We start from the raw sequence: 19,362 nt of genomic DNA on the forward strand, positions 1-19,362 counted from the left end.
TTGTGCCTACTACCCCCAGCTTGTGGGCCAAGTACAATAAATTTAATTTGTCTTTCTTATATTCACATTTCAAATTTGAAGACAATGCTCATGTCCCTTGTAAATTATCTCTTCTATAAGTTGAATATTTTCATTTTCTTCAGTGAATTCTCCTATGTCATTCATGTAAGGTATTTCACCATAATATCTGCCTTCCTCTGTGATCAAATTTCAATCTGAAATAGGGATATAGTGATCAGTATCATTTTTTTTTAATTTCAGTCTTTACTTAAGTCTCCTTAAATGATGTCATAGTTGAGTCATTGCGTTACCATGTCATGCTTTTCAAGTGGGTATATTACATTTACTATTATGTATGAATTGCCATCTAGGAGTATGTAAAACTTTTCTTTTCAAAATGGTTAAAAATAACTTTATTAGGTTTGTGGGAAGCATTATGTATATAGGACTTGCACTTGAAAGTATGTCCTCTTTCTTTAAAAGTTTGTTTATAAGTTTAGTCTATTGCAATATTTATTTATCTAAATGTAAATTGTAATGAGATTAGATATCTGAAGTGAAGAACAGGCATCAAATTAGATTTTTTTTTCCCTGGGGCAATTGGGGTTAAATGACTTTCCAGGGTCACTTCCTTGCCTAGGAAGTATTAAAGTGTCTGAGGCCAGATTTGAATCTTTTTAGTTTTTATTTGTCTGTGCTCTATCCACTATGCCATCTAGTTGCTTCAAATTAGAATTTTTAATATGTAGATATCAGTTTTTAACACATTATTTTCTTCTAAAGTTATTGTGAAGCATGTTATATACTTTAAAGTGAATACAAATAAGAAATACTTTTATGAATAACATAGGGATTAACAAATTAAATATGGTGATATAAACAAAGCTCATTTCCTTTTCCCTTTCCTAGTTTAATAAAAGGGAAAGCCTTAAATTTCAGTTAAAGGCAAGGAGAAGGAAGAGGACCCAGTATCATAGATAATGCACTAGCTATATAATTATCCCCTGAACATAAAGTTGGATCTGTTGGAAAGTTTTCAAAAGATAATTTCATTCAATCTAGAAAATTGTATTTGATTCTAACACCTGAATCTTCAAAGGGAGATTGTCAAAAAAAAAAAAAAGGGGTGAAAAGACTGAAAACATCTCAGAATATCTGATAAACAGACTGTCTATCACCAAATTGTTACACATCTATTATAAAGGTTATTTATTTTATAATTCATGCAAAATATTTTTAATTTATATTCTTATTTCTTTTCTGCTCTTGCCAGGGCAATCAACTCTGTTAGTATTTATATTCAAAATCATAATACAAGAAAAGTTGAAATAATAGAACTATTTAAGATGAAGAAGGAAAAAAAAGGGGGCACATGCTATTTATATAATTGAATATCTCATCTGGAGGAGCGATTCTTTAGATTATATGCGTCTCCAGAGAGCACAATTAGGAATAATACATCATATGATTCTATAATTCTAAAAGAGAAATACATTTTAGCTCAGTAAAAGAACTTGCCCAAAACAGAGCTGTTCCCAAACAGAAATCACATATTTATGCTATAGTGGTTTTCTTCTTACTGGAACTGTTCCAGTGAGACTGTCTGACAATTTTTTAGGGAATTGTTGAAGACATTCATGCACCAAGTCTCCAGAGCTAGACCAGAGTTTCTTCCCACTCTGATTATGATCCATCATATATTCTTATGCACTCAGCATTTACTTGTGGAAAGATGGGTGATTGAAACATAAAAATAAGGAAGCTATGATGGTAGAGTTCTCTTCATTAAATAATATGTTTTTGTTTGTCTGGAAACTGAAATATATATTTTTTTTAATGAAGATGTACTTTATTTTCTCTGTATTTTGATGTTTACAGTAGCAGAATCAACCATGATTGATCCCCACTGTAATAACAAATTCATCTTAATAGTAATCTCAGAAATAAATGAGATTTGAAAGTTGACTTTTTTAATATGAAAATATAAATTATAAAAATTATATTACTTACCCACACAGCGAGGTGTTTTATTATGATTGCTCCATGTTCCATCAGACTGACATACTGCAGTGGTGAGTTCTTTAGATGAGAGTCTGTAGCCATCATTGCAGAAATAGGTAACACGGGTCCCCACCAAGTAATCTGTTGTGAGTATTCCACCATTTGTTGGTGCTTTAGGAATCCCACAAGAAATTGCTAAAAAAGAAAATAAATCCAAAATGGTACTAAATGTGCCTTTTATGAGAAAAGTCTATTGGTATAAAAACATATATATTTAAATATATGTGTATGTATACATATGTGTATATAAAGATATAAAATGTATCTGGGGTTTTATCAAGTCATTGAAAAAATACTAAAATGAAAAGAACTTCCTTAATTTCCAAGTATAATTGTTTTTCAAAGGTACATTATGTAAACATTTATTTATCCAGTTCCCAAATCTAGATTCTTGCTGCTTTATCTTCATATTTTTATATAGTTTTAAAATTCACTTCCTAAATAACTTGTGTAAAGAGACCAGTACTTTTGTGCTTATTGGAATATAGGAAAAATGGAATTTTCCTATATAGGAATGTAGAGAAAATGGCATAGATTTTGTTATTGAGGGAAAGTCAAGAGGTGTAAAGATTTGCAAATCTTTTTAGTCTTCCCCATCCAGTATTTTGGGTGTGTGTAGGTTTCAGGGATGAGAGTTAGATAATGACCAGAGGAATAACTGATCAATTTGAGTTTCTATCAACCTGTTGAAGTTATAGTTCATAAGCTATTTTTTTTTTAATTTAATAGCCTTTTATTTACAGGATATATACATGGGTAACTTTACAGCATTAACAATTGCCAAACCTCTTGTTCCAATTTTTCACCTCTTTCTGCCCCCCACCCCCTCCCCTAAATGGCAGGATGACCAGTAGATGTTAAATATATTAAAATATAACTTAGATACACAATAAGTATAATGACAAAAATTATTTTGCTGTACAAAAGAATCAGACTCTGAATTATTGTACAATTAGCTTGTGAAGGAAATCAAAGATGCAGGTGTGCATAAATATAGGGATTGGGAATTCAATGTAATGGTTTTAGTCATCTCCCAGAGTTCTTTTCTGGGTATAGCTAGTTCAGTTCATTACTGCTCCATTAGAAATGATTTGGTTGGATCCGTTGCTGGGATGGCCTGATCCATCAGAACTGGTCATCATCTAGTATTGTTGTTGAAGTTATAATGATCTCCTGGTCCTGCTCATTTCACTCAGCATCAGTTCGTGTAAGTCTCTCCAGGCCTTTCTGAAATCATCCTGTTGGTCATTTCTTACAGAACAGTAATATTCCATAATTTTCATATACCACAATTTATTCAGCCATTCTCCAACTGATGGACATCCATTCAGTTTCCAGTTTCTAGCCACTACAAAAGGGCTGCCACAAACATTCGTGCACATACAGGTCCCTTTCCCTTTTTATAATCTCTTTGGGATATAATCCCAGTGAAAACATTGTTGGATCAAAGGGTATGCACAGTTTGATAACTTTTTTGAGCATAGTTCCAAACTACTTCTCCAAAATGGTTGGATTTGTTCACAACTCCACCAACAATGAATCAATGTCCCAGTTTTCCCACATCCCTCCAACAATCATCATTATTTTTCCTGTCATCTTAGCCAATCTGACAGGTGTGTAGTGGTATCTTAGAGTTGTCTTAATTTGCATTTCTCTGATTAATAATGACTTGGAGCATCTTTTCATATGACTAGAAATAGTTTCAATTTTTCATCTGAGAATTGTCTGTTCATATCCTTTTGACCATTTTTCAATTAGAGAATGGCTTGATTTTTATAAATTAGAGTTAATTTCTATATATTTTAAATGAGCCTTTATCAGAACCTTTGACTGTAAAATATTTTCCCAGTTTATTGCTTCCTTCTAATCTTGTCTGCATTAGTTTTGTTTGTACAAAACTTTTCAGTTTGGTATAATCGAAATTTTCTATTTTGTGATCAGTAATGATTCTAGTTCTGCTTTGGTCACAAAAAACCTTCCCTTCCACAGGTCTGAGAGGTAAACTATCCTATGTTCCTCTAATTTATTAATAATTTCATTCTTTATGCCTAGGTCATGAACCCATTTTGACCTTATCTTGGTGTAGGCGTTAAGTATGGATCAATGCCTAGTTTCTGCCATATTAGTTTCCAATTTTTCCCAGCAATTTTTATCAAACAGTAAGTTCTTATCCCAAAAGCTGGGATCTTTGGGTTTGTCAAAGACTAGGTTGCTTATATTTGTTGACTGTTTTATCCCTTGAACCTAATCTATTCACTGATCAACTAATTATTCCTTAGCATACCAAATAGTTTTGGTAACCTGCTCTATAATATAGTTTTAGATCTGGTACAGCTAAGCCACCATCATTTGATTTTTTTTTTCATTAATTCCCTTGAAATTCTTGACCTTTTGTTTTTCCATATGAACTTTGTTGTTATTTTTTCTAGGTCATTAGTTCATAGGCTATTATTTAGAGGTACCAGAAAGGCATTCCTATTCTCTGAGTATTGTAACTTTCCAAGAAGAAATAAATTTCAGTGGCATTAAAGCAAGGGTTAATGCTCTGGAATTTCATCAGATTGAGAAGGGAAGTATTCAAATTGATGTGTTTACTTTCATCATTTTCCTTTCACTCTTTTCCTAGTTAAATAATTTCTGTCCATGTTGATTTAACTTGATTCATATGTACCATTCAGGACAGCTCTCTGTTGACTTAGAGATATAATATAGTCCTTGAAATCCTCTCTCAGTGCTATGCACTCAGGCCCACAATGTCTGTGATGCACATTTAAGTTTTAGTGTGCACCTAGACTTCCCATTGGTAGTGGTCCTGAAAGATATATTCACCATCCTTCCAAACTTAAAATATATAGCCAAATAAATTAATATGCCTTTCATTGATTTATATGTTCTTCCTAATCTATAAGATGTAAACCTATGTCCCAGAAATTAATCAGAAGATTTACTAAACATGCTAATAAGCTTTACTCAATTTTTTCTTATAACATGAGGTTATTAATGTACCATTGATATCTGTCTGTTCTTTCTCACTTTTACAAAAAAAAGCTCATTTTCTCGTTTAATCATGTATATTCTCAATGACATCTCTTGTTTTGCAGCACCTCCCATGCACCCCTCCAATGCCATCTACATGACATTCATTTTAAATTTTGTATCCTATGACTTGTTATCACATGACAATATAGTAGAATGTAGATATTAAAGATATCTTTTTTTTTGTATTTTTATTGTCTTAGGGACATGAAAGCATCTTGCAATATACTAAAAATACTGTCCACCACATATGTGTATATATGTATGTATATCTATCATCAATACCTTTATAATTTGGACAACATGCAGAAGTTGTTCATCCAAATGCATGTCCCAATCTCGTCAATAGGAATTTTTCCTCTACTTAGTTTTCTCCACATTGATGGTCAGACTAAACTATTTTAAATAATTACACCTCTCTTCCAGGAGAAACTTCAGTATTCTGAGAATTAGTTGAATAAATCCAACTATCCAATATCCAAATAATCCAAATGGAAATCATAATAACTTATCCTGGCTCATTTAATTCTAAGGCACATACATCAACTTATTTATAATAAAAATTTAGACAAACCTCAAAGATGTGTGGTTCACAAAAAAAAGATGAATCCTGTACATGCATCCTAGATTGGTTCTGTGGCCCAGATCTTTTCACCCCTAAGTATTCTGAGATCACATAGATATGGCTTAATCTTGGGAACTAGACAGTTTCTATTTTTGGCTTATTGTTCCTACTTCAGAGTTGATTTTGAAGAACTCTAAAATAAAACTTTGGCATACTTCAAAGAAAGTTTGGTACAGTGGATAAACAGTTGGTCTAATAGTCAAGAAGATGAGCTCAAGTCCTCCATCTGACATAAAATAGCCAGGTGACATTAGACAAAATACTTAAGCTCTTGCTGTGTTACTACTTTAAAATTGAAAGTTGCAGAAAAATTCCTAAGTGACATTAATGGAGAGTTTCCTCATATGGGAATCCCCTGAGTAAAATAAATCTCTATCCTTATTGTATAGCTATGCATTAGTATCCCCATGTGTAAATAATAGATACTCAATGTACATTATGGGTTGAGCTTTTATTTTGGCCTATAGAAAATACATTAATTTAGAAAGCCCTATATGTATGCCAGTTCCTGGCATATAATCTAACAGTGAAGTAGTTGGTGGCTGAGTGAATAAAACTCTAATCCTGGATTCAGGAAGAACTAGCCTTAGATACTTAGATAATTATTAACTTATTAATTGAGTGACTTTGGGGCAAGTAACTTAAATTCTGATGGCTTCAGTTTCTTCATCTGTGAAATGAAAATGATAATGGCATCTTCTAGATAGGATTATTGTGATGATGAGCTTAGTAGAAAAATGGATTTTCCATTTTGTTCCCTTCTATAAAATGAACAGAAGGACAGGATTCCCACGAAAAAAGCATTAGATCCATTCGTGATTTTGGCCTTTGTAGAATGCAGAAAAGCAATGGAATTGATTTTAAAAAACCAATCGATAATTAATTGATAAAATTATATTTATTAATTGATTGATGAATTGATAAAAATATTTTACTTATCCTTTTTTTAATAATTAGGAATATAATTACACTTACTATATAATTATAGAACCTTTAAATAGTTCTGCAAAGGTAAAAAGCTCCCTGAATTCCATTGAAACAATGGTACATTTTTTATGTAGGCCTCTGGAAAATTTGAAAGGATAGGGGGGGTAGACAGAGAGAAAGGAGGACAGGGAGATGAAGAGGGAAATGGAGAGGAAGAAGAAAAGGAGGAAAGGGACATGGAAAGGGAGAGGGAGATAAAGAGAAGGAGAGGGAGAGGGATAGAGAGGGAGAAGGAGAAGAAATATAGGAGAAGGAAGGAAGAGGAGAAGGAAAGGAGGAGATGAAGAAGGAAAGGGAGAGGTGGAGAGAGAGAGAGAAAGGTGAAGGAGATGGAGAGGAAGAGGGAAAAGGAGAGAGACACAGAGAGAGATAGGGAAAGGGAAAGGAAGAGGGAGAAAGAGAGAAAAGGGATTGAATGAGAATTTTATATTGTCAACTTAACACCAAAATTCTAGTTTTCTTCTATGCAGAGATTTTAGTTCAGAATTTATATCTTTCAATTAATTACCAAGGAAATTATTTTGGAAACTCACTCAACTTGAGAAACTAATATATCTTAGAATAAAAGGAGAAGCACCTACATCCAGGAAATATTACAAAGATTTATTCCCAGGACACAAAGGGAAAATAAAAAGATAATCAGCAAAGTGCACTTTAATGACAATGGAATATTCTAATCTGAATGAGAGTAATTGTCAATGAAAAAAATTCAAAATATAATCATTGTAAATGTTGTGATAAGCAATGATAGAGATATTTTATAACATTATCTTTCTTTAAACATCCATAATCTTCTAGTTGGAAAATCTGGACGAGTTTGACAAAATCCTTTTAAAAATCATATTAAGAAAAGTTGGGGAGAATTGGACATTTTGAGAAGTTTTTTTCCTCACAAATAAATAATACTGTATGTTTTGCAATATATTTTCTTAATGATAGCCTAAGAAACAAGCATACCAAATATTGTTATATTTTTTTTTAGAGTGGAAAGAAATAAAGCCCAGAAAAATAGTGACTTGCCTACAGTTCACAAAGATAACATTTGAACTAAATGCTCCTGTTTCCAAATTCAATAGTTTAATTTTTGCAACACACAATTATTTTCTATTCCAATCAAATTTATCAAAACAGTTTTATTCTCTAAATAATAATGGCAAAATAACCTGATAAGATCAAAAAATCAAAAAAATCCTTCCATAATTTCAGGACTAATAGGAGATAATGTCTATAATTCATTTACTGTATAAAAATGACAAAATAAACTACTAGTTTGAAAAAAAAATATTAAATGTTATTAGATATGATGACGACCTAATACCGAGGCTATAATTAGTTATTGTACTGACAAAATCTGAATCTTATACCTCTGTTGATTTTTTTTAATAAAATCTTCAAAAATAAAAGATGAGCAATATGTGCCAAGATAGAAATTCTGTTTAATATATATTTATGTGTGTGTATACATACACATACATGATTGCATATATGTATACAGTGAAACTATTTTAATCTGGTTAGATCACAGATGAAATATTGTATTCAATTATGGAATCCACATTTGAGAAGTACTTTGTTACTCTGGAAAACAGCCTGAGAAAGGGAACAGTGATAATGGAAGGGTTTGAATTCCGGTCATAAGACATTTCATTAGGAAATGGACAAGTTTAGCCTGATAAGAGCAGTTTTAGCAGGAAAATCACAATTATATTAAAGAAACTGAAAGGATATCATGAGAAACATTTTTTCTTGTTCATTTCCAAAATGAAGAAGTAGGGTCAGTGGATAGAAGTTGCAGTGAAGCATATGCAAGGAAAAACATTTGATTATAGCTAGCTATCTGAAAGTGAAATAAGTCTTAGAAATTATGACTCCTCTCTCCACAGAAATTTTTGACCAATAGCTGATGTCTAGTTGCTGTAGAAGGTATTTTTGTTCAGGAATGGAAAAGTTTGTGTCTCTTTGAGGCACTGACATTGGATTTTAGGGCATATTCAATATAACTATTAGAAATATTAAATGTTTTTTCATTGGACTAGATTACACTTGGTTAGTGGAAATGACAGGGAGTATTCTAACATGCTTTTTTGATTTAATCAGAGAAGTATATGAATTTAGCAAATTCAGAAAATTATACTCAAATAGGGGGAAAAAGATATCCATTGTAGAAATCCACACAAGGTGACTGTGACTATGAGCTATCTGTGGTTAGGAACTAGGCTCTGTAGTTATTGAAAATGCATTGCAACAAATGGAAGTTATAAACAATAAATCACTCCAACTGGCGATTAATGTCAAATTAGTTTAACAAAACATCAAATATCTAGGAAAAGATTATTCACAGTTATTTCTATATCATTCATCAAAGAGCTCAAGGTCTTATTTAATTATCTTGGTTCCGATTACTTCTAAGCACAGAGTCAATTTGTTCTGAGTATTTAATCAATGCCTATTCAATTTGAATGAACTATTAACAGTACTATCTACCAAAGAAAACCTGTTTCCAGTGTTTGGTGATTGATATTTCCTGTCTTAGTATTATAAGTGTATATCCTTACCCTGATGAAGAGATTCAAGATCAAGTTATATAAGGATTCCTGTGAAGCAAGTGGATATATTTATTCTGGAAAATAGAGGAGTGGCTCTTCAAAATATGATAGATTGTCATGCAGAAGGGGATTAAACCAATTCTGCATTTCCCCAAAGAACAGATATAGGAGCAATAGATAGAAATTTTAGCAGCAAATTTTCATTTAATATAATGAAAATAAATTTTTAGATTTGTACAAAAGTGAAATTCACTTTCTAAAAAGCTCTCCTCATTGGGATTGGTTAGCCATGGAGTAGTTGGATACTTTTTAGTGCTTATGGAGGAGATTCTTCTTTAGGTATGGATTGAATTTTCATCTGTAAATCTTTTTTTCAAACCTGTGATTCTGTGAATTTGAACTCTCAGGACTGATATCAATGTCTTTTTTTCTCCCAAAGTGAAAATAGATTTGTGTCAATTCAAACATATTTGCCTAAAATACAATTGATACAGTTTAATGTTTCAGGTCATGGATGGTCAAAATGTCAATATTTTAATCTCTATTTTGCTCTGTTTCCACATTCTTATTTCAGGACTTAATAAGTATAACCTTGCTATGCCAAAGCTACAAATAAATTTAACAAGAAAACTTAATCTTTCCTGTTCTTTGACTTTATTTATTTATTTGAGGCAATTGTGGATAACTTGTTCAGGGTAACACTAGGAAGTGTTAAATGTCTGAGTCCAATTTGAACTCAGGTCTTCCTGAATTCAGGGCCAGCACTCTATCCACTGTGCCATCCAGCTTCCCCTTGTTTGACTTTATGAAAACAAAATTATCAGTGATTGAATATATATATATATATATTTTTTTTTTCTTTTTAATCAATTATTTGTGTGTGTGTGTGTGTATGTATGTATGTGTGTGTGTGTGGTGACATGATGATCATGTATTCAAACTAAAACAATCCAGCTTTTCAAGATCCTATCTCAGAGGTTTATGGCAAATAAATTCATGAAATAACAGATTGTAGCATCATAATTATACCAAGGAATAAGACAGAACATCAGAAGGGTCTAACTACTATAAATGGCAAAAAAATTATAATTTCAATTTGCTCTTTTAGCAATGTTTAGTGAATGCGTATTTTAAATTCTTATTGTCCACTATTAGCATTTTCTTTAAAGAAACATATGGATCTAAACAAAAGCACATACATTTCCAGGCAAGTTTAATCAGAAAAACCAATGACATTTTGAACATAAAACAGATTTCTTAATGGGGTTACTCTATTTTGATACTCTACCTTGACAGGCTGGAACAGGTGCATCCCATGCATGGTACCCATATGGAGACTTTTTGCATACAGCGCTGCTTTTTCCAACAAGCCTGAATCCTCTGTCACAAGCCCATCGAACCACACTATTAAGTTGGCCCCCTGTCTGACTGATGATGTATCCATGGGGAGGAGATTCTGGAGTACTACAGTAGAGAGCTAACCCAAAGAAAATAAAATCTTAATTAAATTACTTACACAAATCATAAATTCCTTATTACTACATCTACATAAACTAATAAACAATGGCTATAATGTTATTCAACATGAATACATGCTCATTTATTTAAATTGTAGCTTATTTGGATCTCATCTTGCTTTATACTTAAAAAATCCTGTTTCCTTCATGAAACACTCTCACGGTGTTTTCAACTTCTTATTGTCCTTGCTGTTTAACACATTGTCTAAGTTCCTTGCTTAAGACAGGAATAATGTACTTGAAATATTACAAAATTTCAAACAACAGATAACCAATTTACTAAATAATACCTCCTATCAATAAGAGTGACTAAAAAATAGCACTTTTGGCTGCAACATATTGAAAACATCCCAGCAGGATAAAACATGGTAAATGCTGCCCTATACTTGTCATGTGACATCCCTGCTATGCCATGCTACACATAAAATTTCCCCTTATTGAAACAAAAGCAGTAAACTACAAAATCTCACAACCTGTTTTGCTGTTTGCCTAAAAAAGTATTCATTCTGTCACAGTCATTCTAAAGATACTAAAATGCAAACAACCAAAACAACAATAAAAGCTTCTCAGTGGAATAAAGCCTTTTTCTCATCTTGAAAGCCTTAAATGGCAAAAGATAATGTCAAGTGGCTGTTTTGCATGTGTATACTTTTTGGACTGTGTCAGGCTGAGAGAGGCTTCATTTACCCTTAGAAATTCTCAATAACATATGAAACATATGGAATTAAAACTGTGGTGTTATCAATTGCCTTAAAAAAAAAAGTGTTCTCAATGTGTCAAACTACTCTTGACCACTAAAAATACTTAAAAAGGTGCAAAATGGATTCTTAAGAATCATTTCTATTCAATGTATTCTTGAATGGGTAACTATCTGATAAAAACTACTATTTTATTCTCTAACACAGAATACTACCAGTATAGTATTCTGATGTTTGAAATCACTAAGTGGCTTTGACTTTTATTTATGTAGCCACAAACTAAGTCTAATATAGTATATGACTATCATTTAAATGTTCTCTTGGCCAAGTTGTGTACATTTTTGGGAAGAAATTTCCATTTCCACATAAATTTAAAGGTACTCAAATTTCACTTAAATTTTTCTAGGCTTTCTGGAAAATAAGAATTTGTTCTCTTAATATTTTGTGATATTTGGTTTATAAAACACTGAGTTACTCATTTCAAATGCTTCTTGGTTTTCCTCATCCTGCCTTTCTTGCTGATCTATTTATATTTAATCAGTATCAATATTTTTATTTTTGCTATATAACAATATTCATCAATATTATATTTTATACTTTCATTCCATCTTCGTCCCTGTCCCTTATTTCTCTTGATTCCTTTTGTTCTTCTAAATTAGTTTAGTTTTTATTTTATCACAATACATAAATTATCTTCCCATCAATTGAACTGGTAAATCACCAAATCTGTAAATTAGTTTAAACAGTGTTATCATTTTAACTATATTGGCTTGGCTCAATCATGAACAACAGATGTCTCTCTAATTGTTTTTCTTCCTTTGTTTTCATCGTCACAATTTTATATTCAACATGGATGAAAAGATAAAAATGTATTACTTTAATTTATTTTTTTCTGTCTGTTTCTTTCTCTCCCTTCCTGTTCTTCCCTCTCCCCCTCCCTTCCCCTTATTTCTCCTCTCTTTCTCTTCTCATTCATGTATGTATTTTAAAAGAAAAATTCAAAAGAAATTTTTATGTATTAAAATATTTGTTTATTGATTTGTTTACTAGATGATGATCCAAGTGGCACCATCCCTAAGACTTTATTCTCACAACATCTTTGTCACTGTCTTGAAAGATATATAAATATCCAATCAAAATAGCTTATTTAAAATCTATGAAAAATAGACAATCCAGTAAGTAAGACTAAATTAAATATCTTATGAAAAGGAACATTTTGTAGTTATGTGTATATAATTCCAAGTGTATCTTAATATTAATTCCAAGTTATTTTATATAATTTGATTGGAATTGTTTTTTCATTTTCTGTGGACTTTTACTTTACTTTGTGTACTTTCTGGCATCCTGATATTTAACCTTACATCATATTTGTTAGTTTTTAAAATTGATTTTGAAGTAGTTTATAGATATGACAAATGATGTGCACATAGATACATCTACCACTTCTTTGCCGATGCTCGTGCTACCAATTCTTTTCTTATATTATTGTAATAGCTAGTGTTTCTATAATAATGCTAAATAAGTGTGGGAAAATTATTTTTCTAATATTGAATTCTCTTCTATACTTGATCTAATTCTAACTTGATTATAATGTTTTTGTTTGTATTCTTATATTTGCTAAGATAAAGTTATTGAATTATCATCATTCAATTATGAGATTGCTACTAGATTATTCATATATTTTCATCCAGTCTTCCTACCACTGGACATAAAACCAAAGGCAATCTGACCAAAAAATAATGATAGAAAATTCAATATCCATATTTTTTTTGGTGGAGGCAAAAAAATTAAAAACACAATAGATGTTCATAGAATGATTATAGGCAAAGAAACTAATACAAAATTAATGGATTATTATTATCTAATAAAAATGATAAATTCTAGGGAAAACAAATGAATCAATACAAATCAAATAAAGTATGCTCAATAGAATAGTACACAAAATAAAACACAACAATAGAAAGGACAACAAAACTATGATGCCACTGAACTCAGATTCATTGAAAAGCAAATTCTTGGTTCCAGATAGAAGATAAAACCTATGCTTCTTTTCAGTAGAGAAGAATACTATGTGCATGGAATATTGCATACACTGTTAAAGTTTGTTGAATTTTGCTTTTATGCTTTTAAAAATATTGTAAAAAATTTGGGAAATGATTTTGAGATTTAAAAGCACATAAATAAAAATTGTACTTCTGAGTAGAAAAGATTTTCATACAAACTAGACCATAATCCAAGAGGCATCATCTTAAGACTTTATACTCATAGTATCTTTACCACTATCTTGGAAGATAATACCCACTCAAAATAGCTTCATTTAAAGTCCATGAAAACCTCAAAATCACTGGGGAGAATTGGAGGCAAAGGAATTAATGATAACATCATCTTAAAAAAGCAGGAATATAAAATCATGAAGGAAGCATTTTCAGAAGCATGTAGAGAGAACAAAAAAAAGTTTAAAGTGAAACAAAAATCAAGAAAAACAGCTTTAGAATAAGTATTTTTAATGTGTTATATACATTCCTGATTCCTTCAAGTTCTGATGATGTTCCCTTCCAAACTCTCCTATATTTCATTACTTTCTATATATGCCTTTTTTATTTCATTTTGTATTTATTCTGTATATTTATATGTGAACTCATTTCCATCATTAGGATGTAAATCCCTTTCACAAAGAACATATTTCATTCATTATAATTGTATGTTTTTTCAAAACCAGAAGAGTGCCAGGCACATGATGCTTAATATGTAATCTTTGATTAATTGTTTTAAACATGACATACTTGATGGTTTCTATTTCTATATATATTAATTTCTATTTTTTCTTTTTTTTATAAACTAGCTCACACTTTTTAAAAGCTCTTTTAAGTTCAAAATAATAACAAAATGTTTTATGCTGTTAAATATTAAGTTTAAATTTAACATACCTTTTTGGACACCTTGTATGTTAGCTCCATATGACATGCAATTAAATGAGCAGCTGACTAGATTAGCTCCACAATATTTGCATTTCAGTCAAGTTATGTCAATGCATAATTGACTATGTCTATAATGAGTAGCAATAATAAATCCTGCCCAATCTTATGTCAGGAAAATTACATAGTTCTTTCAATGATTCTTAAATGTTTCCTATTATCTTAAAAATGCTATTGTAACTTTGAGTTATGCAATACCATTATCTCAGGAAAACTAAAATGATAAATAACAAAACACAAAGAAACACATATTTATAAACAGAAAAAAAGTGGTAGGAAACAAATATGTTAAAAAAACAAACAAACACAAAAACAAAACAAAACAAACAAAAAAAAAAAAACTTACCAGCTCATGTGAAATGTATTGAATCATAAATTAAAAATTATTTATTTTTTGAATGTTCAATTATAAATGATAAGGACTAGAAACTAATGGGATATCCAGCAATTAATGAATGACTAAATAAATTATATTCTATGAATGTAACAAGATGCTATTTTGCCATAAGAAAATTATAAATGAGATAGTTTAAGATACCAGGCAAATATATTAATTGTTACAAAGTCAAGTGAACAGAAGCAGAAAAACAATGTACATATGTAACAACATTGTAAAAATTAACACTAGGACTAATCATTATTCTAGAGTGCCAAGGAAAAATATCTATCTAATAAGAGTCGTGAGCTCAATATACACAATGAGAGATATTTTTATACATGGCTAATATGAGAATTTGTTTTCCTGCATTTTGTTTATGCAAATTTTTATGTGGCTTGTATTTTTGCTTTTATTATTTTTATTATCAGAAAGGAATATGGAAGGTGACCAAAATGATTGCTAATTGAAAAAATAAAAGATAATCCTAAAAAAGAAATTAGGGGAAACAAAGATATCAAATAGTAAACCAAAACATTTTTCTAGAATTTCTATAGCATTTTCTCCTAATAAATTATCAAAGGGAAACCATTGTTTTTGATCTCTTACTATTTTATTTTTTGGACTGCTATACACAAGGTGGGGGTAAGTAGAATGATTGACTATATCTGACTGCAGAAAACAGAAGCAAATTTATGTTAAAACACATGTAATTTTGAAGCTAATCAGAGACTAATGTTTGAGATATTTCAAAGATAAGATACTACCCCCAAAATATTTGTATAAATAGATTTTTTTAAATAACTAAAAAAAAAATGTGAGAAACTACTGACTCATACATTTCTATATCTTTATAAGACAACTTTATCTATCTATAGGCCTTTAAAATGATTCCTAACTACTTTTTTTTTTTTTTTTTTTTTTTTTTATTTATTTAATAGCCTTTAATTTACAGGATATATACATGGGTAACTTTACAGCATTAACAATTGCCAAACCTCTTGTTCCAATTTTTCACCTCTTACCCCCACCCCTCCCTAAATGGCAGGATGACCAGTAGATGTTAAATATATTAAATATAACTTAGATACACAATAAGTATACATGACCAAAACATTATTTTGCTGTACAAAAAGAATCAGACTGAATTATTGTACAATTAGCTTGTGAAGGAAATCAAAGATGCAGGTGTGCATAAATATAGGGACTGGAATTCAATGTAATGGTTTTAGTCATCTCCCAGAGTTCTTTTCTGGGTATAGTTAGTTCAGTTCATTACTGCTCCATTAGAAATGATTTGGTTGATCTTGTTGCTGAGGATGGCCTGATCCATCAGGACTAGTCATCATCTATATTGTTGTTGAAGTATATAATGATCTCCTGGTCCTGCTCATTTCACTTAGCATCAGTTCGTGTAAGTCTCTCCAGGCCTTTCTGAAATCATCCTGTTGGTCATTTCTTACAGAACAGTAATATTCCATAATTTTCATATACCACAATTTATTCAGCCATTCTCAACTGATGGACATCCATTCAGTTTCCAGTTTCTAACCACTACAAAAGGGCTGCCACAAACATTCGTGCACATACAGGTCCCTTTCCTTCTTTATAATCTCTTTGGGATATAATCCCAGTAGTAACACTGCTGGATCAAAGGGTATCACAGTTTGATAACTTTTTGAGCATAGTTCAAACTACTCTCCAAAATGGTTGGATTCGTTCACAACTCCACCAACAATGAATCAATGTCCCAGTTTTCCCACATCCTCAACAATCATCATATTTTTTTCCTGTCATCTTAGCCAATCTGACAGGTGTGTATAGTATCTTAGAGTTGTCTTAATTTGCATTTCTCTGATTAATAATGACTTGGAGCATCTTTTCATATGACTAGAAATAGTTTCAATTTCTTCATCTGAGAATTGTCTGTTCACTATCCTTTGACCATTTTCAATTGGAGAATGAGCTTGATTTTTTATAAATTGAGTTAATTCTCTATATATTTTGAAATGAGGCCTTTATCAGAACCTTTGACTGTAAAAATATTTTCCCAGTTTATTGCTTCCCTTCTAATCTTGTCTGCATTAGTTTTGTTTGTACAAAAAACTTTTCAGTTTGGTATAATCAGAAATTTTCTATTTTGTGATCAGTAATGATCTCTAGTTCTGCTTTGGTCATAAACCTTCCCCTTCCACAGGTCTGAGAGGTAAACTATCCTAAATGTTCCTCTAATTTATTAATAATTTCATTCTTTATCTTAGGTCATGAACCCATTTTTGACTTATCTTGGTGTACAGGCGTTAAGTATGGATCAATGCCTAGTTTCTGCCATATTAGTTTCCAATTTTTCCAACAATTTTTATCAAACGTAAGTTCTTATCCCAAAAGCTGGGATCTTTGGGTTTTCAAAGACTAGTTGCTATATTTGTTGACTGTTTTATCCTTGAACCTAATCTATTCCACTGATCAACTAATCTTTCATGCAATACCAAATAGTTTTGGTAACTGCTGCTCTATAGTATAGTTTTAGATCTGAGGTACAGCTAAGCCACCATCATTTGATTTTTTTCATTAATTCCCTTGAAATTCTTGACCTTTTGTTTTCCATATGAACTTTGTTGTTATTTTTCTAGGTCATTAAAATAGTTTTTGGGAGTCTGATTCAGGTATAGCGCTAAATAAATAGATTAGTTTAGGTAATATTGTCATCTTTATTATATTTGCTCCCCTATCCAAGAGCATTTAATATTTTTCAATTGGTTAGATCCAGACTTAATTTGAATGTGAAAAGTGGTCTGTAATTTTGCTCACTTAAAGTTTCTGATTTTCCCTTGGCAGATGATTCCTAAATATTTTATATTATCAGTAGTTACTTTAAATGGAATTTCTTTTGTAACTCTGACTGTTGGATTTTGTTAGTGATATATAAGAATGCTGATGACTTATGTGGGTTTATTTATAACCAACAACTTTGCTAAAGTTGTGGATTATTTCTAATAACTTTTTAGCTAGAATCTCTAGGGTTCTCTAAAGTAACCATCATGTCATCAGGCATAAAGTGATAATTTGGCTTCTCATTGCCTATTCTTATTCCTTTAATCTCTTTCTCAGCTCTTATTCTATAGCTAGCGTTTCTAATACAATATTAAATAGTAACTGGTGATAGTAGGCAACCTTGTTTCCTCAGATCTTATTGGGAATGGTTGCAGTTTGTCTCCATTACAGTATGATGCTTACTGATGGTTTTGAAATAGATGCTGCTGATTATTTTAAGGAAAAGTCCATTTGTTCCTATACTCTAAGTGTTTTTAATAGGAATGGATGTTGGATTTTATCAAATGCTTTTTCTGCATCTATTGAGATGATCATATGGTTTTGTTAATTTGGTTATTGACATGGCCAATTATATTGATAGTTTTTTCCTAATATTGAACCAGCCCTGCATTTCTGGTATAAATCCTACTTGAATCATAGTGTATTATCTTAGGAGATGATTTTCTGTAGTCTTTTTGCTAATATCTTATTAAGTTTTAGCATCAATATTCGATAGGGAGATTGGTCTATAATTTTTCTTTCTCTGTTTTCAGCCTACCTTGGTTTAGGTATCATTACCATGTCTGATGTCATAGAAGGAATTTGGTAGGACTCCTTCATTCCCTATTTTATCAAATAATTTATATAAGCATTGGCAATGTGTTTAACTTTAAATGTTTGGTAAAATTCACATGATAAATCTCATCTGGTCCTGAGGATTTTTCTTAGGGAGTTGTTTAATTGCCTATTCTATTTCTTTTTCTGAAATGGGACTATTCAAGACAGATTTACTTCTTCCTCTGTTAGTCTAGAAGTCTGTATTTTGGAGGTAGTCATCCATTTCACTTAGGTTATCAAATTTGTTGATAAGTTGAGCAAAATAACTCCTTATTATTTCTCTAAATTTCCTCTTCCTTGGTCGGAAGGTTCTCCCTTTTCATTTTAGACTACTAATTTCATTTTCCTCCCTCCTTTTTCTAATCAGATTTACAAGGAACTTATCTATTTTATTGGATTTTTTCATAGAACCAACTCTTAGTTTTATTAATTAGTTCAATAGTTTTTTACTTTCAATATTTTTAATTTCTCCTTTTAATTTTAGAATTTCCAATTTAGTATTTGATTAGGGGTTTTAATTTGGTCTTTTTAGTTTTTTTAGTTGCAAGCCCAATTCATTAATCTTTTCTTTCTTGTTTATTCAAGTAAGCTCTCTAAGGATATAAAATTACCATCTTATTACCGCTTTGGCTGCATCCTACAAATTTTGGTATGATGTCTCATCATTGTCATTATCTTAGAGTAAATTATTAATTGTATCTATAATTTGCTGCTTCCCAATCATTCTTTAAGATGAGATTGTTTAGTTTCCAATTACTTTTTGGTCTATTTCCCCCTAACTTTTTGTTGAATGTAGTTTTATTGCATCATGATCTGAAAAGAAAGCATTTACTATTTCTGCTTTCTTGCATTTAATTTTGAGGTCTTTATGTCCTAATATATGGTCAATT

The 19,362-nt window shown here is 30.9% G+C and overlaps 1 protein-coding gene across 2 annotated transcripts in view; it reads right to left on the minus strand.

Moving 5' to 3' along the window:
- CSMD3 (CUB and Sushi multiple domains 3) overlaps positions 1-19,362 on the minus strand; it is a 1,575,929-nt gene that overhangs the window by 110,853 nt on the left and 1,445,714 nt on the right. For both annotated transcript variants that reach the window (XM_031954893.1, XM_031954946.1), the window contains 2 exons: positions 10,544-10,732; positions 2,011-2,196 (listed from right to left, as the gene is read on the minus strand). In XM_031954893.1, coding sequence (XP_031810753.1) covers positions 2,011-2,196; positions 10,544-10,732 — 375 coding nt within the window. The remainder of the gene's footprint in view (positions 1-2,010; positions 2,197-10,543; positions 10,733-19,362) is intronic.

Source organism: Sarcophilus harrisii, chromosome 1 (assembly GCF_902635505.1).
Source record: "Sarcophilus harrisii chromosome 1, mSarHar1.11, whole genome shotgun sequence".
Classification (NCBI taxonomy): domain Eukaryota; kingdom Metazoa; phylum Chordata; class Mammalia; order Dasyuromorphia; family Dasyuridae; genus Sarcophilus; species Sarcophilus harrisii.